The 10,857-nt window shown below is 45.6% G+C and overlaps 1 protein-coding gene across 1 annotated transcript; it reads right to left on the reverse strand.

Annotated features, from left to right (window-relative positions):
• Positions 1-9,420: 9,420 nt before the first annotated feature.
• Positions 9,421-10,647, reverse strand: LOC311501065 (cyclin-dependent kinase 5 activator 1). The gene has a single exon (XM_084562722.1). The coding sequence runs from the start codon at positions 10,414-10,416 to the stop codon at positions 9,424-9,426; it is 993 nt and encodes a 330-aa protein (XP_084418848.1). The 5' UTR covers positions 10,417-10,647; the 3' UTR covers positions 9,421-9,423.
• Positions 10,648-10,857: the final 210 nt, after the last annotated feature.

Genomic DNA, 10,857 nt, shown 5'->3' on the forward strand with positions numbered 1-10,857 from the left:
TTCTGGTCCTTCTTTTCCTTAAGGATTCATGAACTAGGTGACCGGATCAGGAGCTGTTGTTGTGACACTTTTATTTTTGGCTAGTTTTAGACGCTTTTACGTCTCGTTCGAGTACAAGTAAACATCAGAGGCAGGAATCCTCTGGACACCTCTCGCCGCCCCTTGTGCCCTCTAGCTCTATTTGACAGCAAATTGCGTTTAGCGGCAAAACAAAGTTAAGCCTAAATCTAATTTCGACTTTGATTCGGGCGCGTCTTTCTGACACAGTTAGCCTCTCAGAAAACGGGGGGAAAAATCTGCTGCAGCTGCAGAGGAGAAACTCTGGCCGAGATTTGTTTACCGAATGCTCGGGCCGCTATCCGTTACAGTGGAAGCTCAGTGTTTTCTGTGCCAAATGACGGCCTCCAGACTCTCTGTGTTAATCTGTCGTTAGCTCCTCTCTGCAGAAACCACAGCCCGGCTCCCAGTTACAGCCCCACCAATCGGATGAGTCGCTCCCTGACGCTGTATGTTCGCCCATCATGTTCAATCAGAGGAGATTATGGCATATATGCTTGCATTTGTCTTGCGTGTAATCCTTTAATCATGGATGTAAAAGCCCTGATTTATCAATTAAGAGTGAGAGCAGTCTTTGAAGCCTCTCCATCGCTGGTTATTGAGTGTGTTTTACGTCTGGGATGCGTGCAGACACATTTTCTGAACAGTTAAGCATCAGATCAAATGAGAATATTTGGCATCAAAGCAAAATCTTGTTCACGGACACACAAGATTTGTTTATTTTTTATTTATTTATTTTTTTTGGACAAACCGTGACAGGTTTCGTTTGATGGCAGCTTTTCCATTTGCACAAGCGCGACAATTATTTACCCAGCTCTTTTCTCGTCACATCCACAGCCACTGCCGCTGCCAGGCTTTTCTCCCACATAATTTTCCCAGTCATTTTCTCCTCTGACAGCTCCAATCACTTCCCTCCTCGCTGCCACCGTAAAGCACACTGGCAGGCATGGGCGCAATATTGCAATCAGCATGTGTAGTTTGAATGTAGATCAGCTCGAACAGGTTTTCATCTCACGTTTGCTCAGGACCACGTTGAAGTTTCTCGGTTTCTTACCGTTCTAGCGAATAGGATTCTTCTGCGTCTAATCTAATTTATCAGGACTGGCGATTGTTGATGCAATCACTTAAAGCGCCGTGCAATTCCATTACAAAAAGACTGGCACCTGGTCCGTCTCTCTTTGGAGATTAGCAGCCCTGCAGTGAGGATTTGGTAATGAGTTGGAGAGGATTTACCAGTGGGAATATAATATGTGTCCCAGAGCTGCTGTGTTTTTCCCCCTTAAATCCTCTCAGTGCAGACCGGCCACCGGTTTGGTGAGGGCTGCAGGTTTTCCAGCATCCCTCCGTCATCAGCCCGAGGGGGAGGTCACATGCTGGAGATTACAGTAACATGAGGGGGGGAGATTGGTTTTTGCTTTGGCTCGCTCTGAACCAACATGCCATCAGCCTGAATACTTACTAATCAGGAAACGTCTGAGAAACCGGAGCGATGGAACTTCAAATTGCAACTAACCTGCAGCAAGTGAATCCAAAATAATGGATATTTTGTATGGTATGGTTAGCTGACTGCGATGGAACATGTATTTAGACTGAAATTAGCCATGATGCTCCGTTGAAATTCTCCAAGACAAGTAAAGTACATGCAAACAAATCATTACGGAAGCACATAGCATTCACAAAAGAAAATAAATACTCTAAGAAATTCTAGGACTTGAACGCCTCAGAACTTCACTGACAGTCGTCAGGTCTTCTTCAGTATCAAAGATATATACAAATTTTGTATATTCAGTTTCTATAACATGAACAAATATGCAAATAACATGCAAACAAACAGGGAACACTGTCACCCCAAAACAACTTAAATAGGCCTATACACCGCAGTATTATACTCATTGTTTTGAGTAAAATATTGCATCAGTCCACAGAAGTGACGACTTTTAATTTGGAGAAAGGTTTCCATGTTTATGACTTTGCGGGCTTTCGTGTCATGTCCGATCTATCATCAGGTGTTCATGTGCTGCTGCTTCTCACTCATTACCATCTGTTTTAATCAATAAATCCTAACAACCTATGTTTAGTTATCTGTATTTCTGTAACAAACTGGTTAGCTAGTCATGCTAACTAGCTCACTCAAGCAGAACAGAGCTGCTAACGTTGTAGGCTACTGCAGCTGCCACAATAAACACTACACAGTGGGTTTGATAGATGCAAACATTTGTTTTGTTATTGTTTTTGCTGTTGTCTTTACATAAAACTACAAACTAATGTGACCAAATTAATTAATGTTCTGCTCCTTGACCTTAGAAGTAACATCCAGTTACTGAAAGCAATAAGCTAGCTAGCTTACTCAAACTTCCAACAGGACAGAGCTGCTAATGTTAGCTTAAACTTAACATAGTTGTGACATTGCATATAGGGCTCTACAGTTTTTACATAACATTTACTCCTTGTCCTTAAAGGTAATATTTGGTTTTACTGTATGCAATAAGCTAGTTAGCTGGTCATGCTAACTTTCTTACTCAAACTTCCAGCAGAGCAGAGCTGCTAGCTTAAAGTTAGCTGCTACACTAAATACTACACAGTGGCTGTGGGGAGTGGTAAATGTTTTTTTTTATTATTTTTATTTTTTACATAACATCACAAACTAAAATTATTTTACAATTGAGATTTTGGTTATTGTAGGGAATAAGCTAGTTAGCTGGCCGTGCTAACAACAATAGCTTACAGTGGGGCAGACAAACGCACAGTTGACTCAAAGTGACATTTGGAAAGTCGCTGTTCCTATTTATAGTTAGTTAGATCCCTCTTTATATAATGCATCCAGTATATTTTCATTTCAAGTTGATAAAGGCTGGAATTTGCGGTGAGACTGAGCTAGAAAAGTGTAGTTGGTGTTAAAACACAGCTTGAATTCGTAATGTCTCTGGGTACCATCTATAGGAAGCACGGCAGCAGGGTTCCTGGTGCATGCTGGGTCCCAGAGGGCCGATAAAAGCCAGCGAACAGCGGCCAAGGCTTTCAGAAAGCCGCTGGGAACTGAGAAACACTATAGAAGTGTGACACTGGGAGACACAGAGAGCTGGTGATTTGTGTCCTCGGAGGACAGGAGAAAGCTGGAAAGGACTCAGTCAGGCTGTGGCAGCCATCTGCAGCCATGCCTCCCCATTTCATCTGTCCTGTTTCTTTTCTCTTATCAAAGCTCGATGACCTCACCTCCCTCACCTCTCTGCCCTCTGAGGTGTCCTCAGCCTCGGCCACTGACCCCAGCTCCGGCCATATGGTTTGTCCCCCACTGCCTTCGAACTCTGGTATTGTGAAGAGATTATAAATGGCATTTAAATAATCATTTTCCAATACCATCCGACACAGAGAGAGAGACACCAGACAGTCGCAGTGCGCCTCGCTGAGTAAGCTGCTTTGACTGAAGAGTCTTAGTTTCATGGCAGACATCTGTTACATGATAGTTGTTTAAAAAAATAAATAAATAAAAACCCTGCGGTAATATTCTAGGTTTATTCTGGTAATCAGAATATTTATATGCATAATATTAGCTATAGTCTTTCTTTTGCTTAATGCATTTTCTGTGTTTTTGAAAGTTTGTGCATTAACAACCAGTCAGCTAATGGTTAGCTTAGCATAAAGAGAGGATACAAGGGGATACTAATAAACAGTCACAAAATCTGCTAATACCATCTCTAAATTATATCAAATTTGTTCAGTTTGTTCAACTCCAACATATTTCTGTTTGTGCTTGGATTAAACAAACAACATCATGTTAGTTGATAAGAGTTAAAGGTGCTAATGGGTAAATTCTTTTAAATCTGTATCGTTTCCTCACGTTTCTTTATATTAAGCTAAACTAATCTTTGGTTTCATATTAAACAAACACATATGCTCAAGCTCAGAAGTATTTCCCACAATGTTGAACATTAGAAATTAAATTTAAAGATGAACCCGTTGCCAGTTATGTTTGTTTTCTTACTGAAAACTATAAAATAGCTTTAAATTGGTGTGTAAAACTTGTTATTTTATCTTGGTAGTGATGTGTCAGCATGAATTAATGTGCTAAACTAACTGTTTCAGGTTTCATTTAATAGTTTGAATCACATTTTTTAAGAGGAAACTGCAAAATCTTCAAAATGCAAAGGGGTTTGTGTTCAGATTTAGTGATAACATACAGGAAAGCAGCTCGAGGCAGGCGCTCTTCAGGCCTCTGCTTCACAAAACCTCGTCTCCTTCCTTGGTTTCTCACGTTAAGCTCACGTACGCTTGCACAACGACGTCTGCAGCACCGGCTCAGTGCTTTCACGTCTCATGCGGGCTCTCGCAGATGTCCACATCTCACTCCGGAGCAGAGGCAGCCTCACTTCACAGGCTTTCCACCTGTGGTCGGAGATGGGGAGGGTGGTGATTGACTGCAGAGACTTGCTCAGATGGAGCGCAGCCCCCACTGACAGGAAGCCAGGAAGGCCATCTGCAGCGCCGGGGCTATTGTGCGGCTGTGCATTAAGCTATTTTATGTCCCACATGAATTTACTGCCAGTCCTAAGTTGTGTGTTCATGTGTGCTGTGGGGAGGAGGACAAAAAAAAAAGGACGTGTACACATGAATAAAAGCAGAAGGTTTCATGGATTTCAGCTCAATACTTTATTAAATAATCAATATAGTAAACATCATCATCATCATGAAAAAGGAAAACAAAAAACATGAAAAAAATGAAACAGTCACATTTGTTTTTCTTCAAGTTTTCCCCATCAACAGTATTTTTTTTTATTTTTTTTAACTCATTTCAGTGGCTTTACAAAAGTCACTAGAGGTGATGTGCTGCTTCATATCGGTGTGACACTCACAATGATGGCCTAGGAAAGGTAACCATGGTAACGTGGAGGAGGAAGAGGAGGAGGAGGAAAGGAGCTGGACAGTTATATATTTATTATCTGTGTGCTAACATCTGTCCGGCGCTGGCACAACTCCGGGCGAGGTGACTCTGGAGTGTTTCATCTGCATCCGAGGCCGAGGCTACAGTCCCGAGCCGGAGCTGCCTGCGACAAACGCTACGTGTACAATGGCCTCCTTTGTGTCGCCAGCTGGTGCGTCGATGAGGAGAAGCCACTGATGGCGATGGTTTCTATACGTGTGCTGTGAATCTGAGGAGGCAGTGAGATCCTTGTTGCAGTAGTTTGGCTACAAATCAGGCTCAGATTAAAAAAACAAAATAAATTAACTCTGGCGACTGTAGGACAGCTTAAAATAAAAGCGTTATACTTCCGTCACATGAATTCACATGCTTTTGTTATCTCGTATTTTCTTTTTGTCTCTATTGTTTCTAAACATGGACTAGAGATGACAGTTAAACCTGCAGCCGAAAGAGACTTTAACACTGTTGACATCTTGTTTCCTATAAAGGAATCGTCCAAATGAAATCCAGTTTAAAGTTACCAAAGAAATAAAACACCACATATTAAAAAAAATAAAACAACTAAAAAGCAGAGGTAAAAAAAAAAAAAAAAAAAAGTCTAAAAGCTACCCGGCTGGCATGCATGCTACTACACAGCTATCTTTTTTTGTTTGTTTGTTTGTTTGTTTTTCATTCATTAACAGCTCTTTTTGTTACACACACCCACGTATTTACATCCTCAGACTAAGGTGCGCCATTGATAACTCACACCAACCTACAGCAGCAGCAGCAGCAGCAGCGTACTGAAATAACACAACTCACAGAGCTGTGGCGACTTAAAAAAGACAAGCGGTGGCACAGTTATACGTTTCTAATTGCCAACAAATCGCATAAAACCAAAAAAATTATAATCGGCTTAGTCGTTTGTGTCATTTCTTTTTCCAAAAACACATTAAACTTCATTCATTTTCTAACATTTGCTGCTAAAAAGTAAATGTGTATTCATCCGCACCTGAAAATAGTCCCCTACAGATTCCTTTTTGCTTTCAAAAAAACAACACTTCCCATGTTTTTTTAAAGGAAAGCCTTTGTTAAAAATTTAAAGTGTACATTCCTAACAGTGGACTAGCAGATGACGACAAGCTAGCAAAGTCTAAGTGTAGAGTACAGTCTGACACGTGGCGTTTGTTGACAGAAAGAAACATACAAAGCAACACCAGTCTTCTCCTTTAAATCTTTTATCACATTGTTCGCACAAATATCCAAATCAGAGCCACACCCTGACGTATTCTGTAACGCAGAGTCAGTGCCACTCCCACTCCCAGGTGAAGGAGGTCCCATCCACAGAGTTTAGGCCCAGATTGAAATGTAACACCTGGAACCAGTCGTTTTCAACATAAATGATCCATGGAGAGACGTCGCAGGCGTCGTCGTGTCCGCCGCCGGACTCGCAGGGAGTCTCGCGCCGAGGCCTTTGATTGGATGAACAGAATTAGAGCTCCAGCTGAGAGGAGAGTTAATTGGCTTGGAGGCCAAACGATTGGAGGAGCGGCTCCACGATGCGTGGATCGTTGGAAACGAGGGGACAGATGCGTTTCAGTCAAACTACGTCATGTTTAATAAATTGCATTACGTTTAATTAGACTAAAATAAACGTGGTTCCAGTGTGCAAGCATGAAGTTTTGGACAAAATGTGCATACGGGTGGTTTTTAATAAAAATGGAACGGTTGATTATTCCTTATCTGGGCATGAGTTGATCCTGGCACTTGAAAATGCTGCTCTGTATCCTCTGATTTGATTAAGGTCTGCAGGAGGAGCACGGTGGAAGCAGATGTTGTCCTTAACTTTGGCCTGCATTCACACACAAACACAACCACCCCGGATGCCAACAAACAGCCCCATTCTGTCCTTCCCTGTCCTGACAATGGCTGGCGGGTGTGGGGTGTCAAATCTAATGGAGGGAACAACAGCTGAGTGTGTGTGGAAACGGGGTCGGACGGTGGAGGGAGGTGGGGGGGAGTCAAGACACAAGTGTCCTTGTCAAAGCCGGGGCCAGGCCAAAGACAGAGACACAGACACAGAGAGAGAGAGAGAGCTGCATTAACCACAACAGCAACCACAGCAAAATGGCTGCCAGTCAGAGCCCCCCCAGAGAAAGAAAGAGACAGCGGCGTTTCGATTCTCGGCTCTCCGAGGGTGAATCACCGCCGTCGCTTCTCTCGGGCCGACTGGTGTGAGCTCATGCGAGATCCCTCAGGGGAGGCAGGAGGGCGGGCTCGACTCCCGGCAACCCCCGGGCTCCCGAGTTTGTTTTGCATCAAATATCATCAGATTCTGAACCGTTTACTTATGCCACCATGCTTTCATCCCGCGCGCCCTCTCTCTGTTTGATTGGGTGGGAGGATTAGGACTGGATTACCCAAGGAGAGGATGCGTAGCGCAGCGTGTCTGTACGCACATGTGTGGAAAGGTCAAATCTTGTGCAGGGATGCTTGTCATATACAACATAACGTAGCATCACAGAAAAGTGACTGGAGGAGATGGGGTGGAGCACCACAATCCCCAGATGTCTGGCTAATATTAGATTAAGGTTTATTGGCACAGCATTGAGTTTTGGGGTTTTAAACAGCTTCCTGAAACAACCTGTAAGGCTAAAGCTTAGGTTAAGGACCCAGAAAAGGTGCAAAATTTCAATTTAAAGGGTCTTGAGAAGAGTAAAAGTGGAGGAAAGGAGAATTAATGGATGATTTTAACCTTGTACCCACGTTTTAAGAGGGTACAAGTCAAAAAACATTGGGGAACTTTATTTTTTTAGCCCCAACATGATCAAAAATCTGTTAAATGCTAATTTGTGCTCAACTTGAATTTATCTGAGCCGCCTGCATTAAAGGATGACCTCAGTTTGTGCAAACAGTACACCGAAACTAAACTTCAGGATGTCTAGGGATCTAAAATCCTGTTGATAATCGTATTAAACCGATGAGCTGTAAAAAAAATAATAAAAAAAAATAAATCCCTAAAGATGTAAAACTGAAAACGCTGAACTCTGGCTCATCTGTGACCTACCTCTGACATGCACAAACACTGCAACGCTCAGGGAATAGAGATTAAAGCCACTGAAGCACAAATGCCAACGGTTCATTCGAGGGAGCAATTTAAGCGAGAGACCGGAGCTGAGGGACGGACACGAGACGCATCAGCTCCCTGTCTCTGGAAGCCTCTTGACGGAAGATGAGGATGCGCAGGTGACTGATGAGAAAGTAGGACGAGTTCAGAAGCAGCAACAAAACAAACTCCCCCCTTCCCTCCCCCTCTCCCTTCCCCTTTAACCACAACGGCACTAGTGTTGTCATTCCTGCCTGAATGGCTTTTAGAAAGCTTCACTGCCCCCACCTCAGACCTGGAGCTGCACACGTGTTGTCACACAGCGTTTAATTCATGCGGCGAGGAGAAGAAAGCGCACACAGCGAGGGTATTTAAACGCGCCCAGTGCACATGTGTGTGTTTACGGTCTTGTCCGGTCCTGCCTGGCCTGGATTAGACACCGAGGCTCTGCAGGGTGGTGGACAAGAAGGGGGCAGAGGTTGAGAGAGGGGAGGGGCCGCAGTAATCTGCTAATCTCATTAATACCACGGCCCGTGGGTGCCCTGTCAACAAGACGCAAGGGAACAAAGGACGGGGTAAACAGCTGATGAACCTGGCGGCCGTCCACTCCACAATGCCACGCATACGCCCGAGCACAACACTCATCGTTAAATCCACTATCTGCTTCCGCCCGGAGACTCTCCTCAGATTAAATAAGCACAACGCAGGTTTGAGTGAGACGAGAGAGAAACGGGATCTGTCCCCTCAGGCCGGACGACCCTCAAAAGGCTCCACAAAACACTGCCTGTTCCTTTTGCCTTTCTGATTACACAGCAGGACCTAACGTGAACCTCTCAGCTGTTCCCATCAGTCTGAGGAGCCAGCGGTGGATGTCAAGACGTCGCCTTGTCCTGTCCAAGAAAATATGGATCATATTGTCTGAGCCTTGTTTTAATCGTCCGTCTCTGATGAAATGTTTAGAGTAAAACCTGTGTGACTGGATTAGATGTGAGTGGTGACGGCATCCTCTTCTGATTGGTCACATTCAGATAGATGCTGGGATGCCAGGGCTGTGCAGATGCAGAGTGGCAGCTGGGACGACTTGGACCAGAAACAGGGAGGGGGTCAGATGGGACAGGTGGACCAAATGGTTCCTCGGTTAAAGCAAACTCAAACAAAACCGACCTCTGTTAGCCAATTATCGGTGGACGGAAGGGACGACGGCAGCCGACACACACGGGATGATTTAACAGGTCTACATAATTAAACATAGGCTGAAAAATGGGAGAGGATTCTGTAGGAGACGGATGAGTGTGTCTGTGGGCAAGTGTACGTGTGCATGGGCGTACAAAAGGCATGCGAGGACGAGTGCTCAGGCCTCGTCTCACCGATCCAGCACCCGACTATAGTCCTGAGGGCCACAGCCGCCCTCGCTCTTCAGTTCAGCAAATACTTGTGTGAAAAAGTGCGGGTCTGCGTTGATGCGCAGCATCTTGGAGCTGGTGGCGTCGATGATGGCGAGGCAGCGGTCCCAGAAGGCCTCCTTCCCCGCCTCCACCAGGAAGGGCTTGAGCGGGTACGAGATCTCGTTGCCCATGTAGGAGTAGGACAGGTAGAGGCAGGTGAGCAGGATGGCCTGCAGCTCGTGCTCCGACGCCACCAGGTCGCCGTCCACTACGTCTCGGCACAGCATGTAGACGAAGACGACGTTGGCCGGCGTGACGAAGGCCTGGTCCTGCCAGCCCTGCAGCAGCAGCGAGCGGTCCACGGCCCGCAGCCAGAGCACCGGGTCGGCCGGAGACAGATGCTTCAGGCGGTAGCAGCGACAGCACAGGAACTCGCCCAAGCAGCGCAGGAGCTCGCTGGTGGAGGCCTGCACGATGACACGCTTAGGAGACGACGTCAGGGTCCCCTGGGGGACTTTCTTCACAGAGGAAAGCTGCTGGGATTTGCTGTAGGCATATCCGTGCCCCTGACCCATCCCCATTCCGTAGCCGAGCCCCAGACCCAGTCCTGCTGGGCCCTCGTAGCTGGACAGGTTGGCACATGACAGGGACTTCTTCACATTCTCGCGGTTGAGGTGCAGCACAGGGTCCTTCTGATAGATGTTGATGTTGTTGTTGTTGTTTAGAGGGTCCGCGAGGGCAACAGGACCGCCGGAGCCCTTCTTGGAGTTGCCCTTCTTCTTCGTAGAGGCCACCAGTCGCTTCCATGTGAGCGCCGGGAGGAAGATGGACTGACCCCTCTTTAGCCCGCGGTCTTTCTGGGTGTTGAGGGATCGGCTGCTGAGGCTCGGGTAGTGGCTGAGCGAGCCGGGGCGGTTGTCATAGTAGCCTGATTTACGAGAGCCAGGCGAGAGAGACAGTACAGTGCCCATGGTGAGTCAGTGCTCCAGAGATCACGTTGCCTTAGGGGTTCTGTAGAGAGGGAAGGCGTCTCTTCTCTTTTATTCCTTAAAATCCAGAAGGTTTCTCAACAGGGAAACATCGTGAAGAGATGAGCAGTGAAGACAGGTCAAGGTGAGCTGAATGACAGGAACAAAGGAGGAGAAGGCGTTAAACTAATAAAAACTGGATCAAATGTGCTCAATGTCAAGTGCAGTTAACCGCTCCAAGCTCATCCCGTGCAGTTAAAAAATATCTTAACGAGAGATTCAAACGTTTCCAAAGCCACATATCACATTACATCCTGAATATTTGCACAAATAAAGCGTTTAGTGAACATGTTCCTGTGTTTAAGCATTGAGTAATAAAGCTTCATTGAGGAGCTGGAACAAGCTGAGGCTGAATATCTGCGTAAAACGGTCAGACAATGTGGA

This window comes from Chelon labrosus (genome assembly GCF_963514085.1).
Source record: "Chelon labrosus genome assembly, chromosome: 16".
NCBI classification, from domain to species: domain Eukaryota; kingdom Metazoa; phylum Chordata; class Actinopteri; order Mugiliformes; family Mugilidae; genus Chelon; species Chelon labrosus.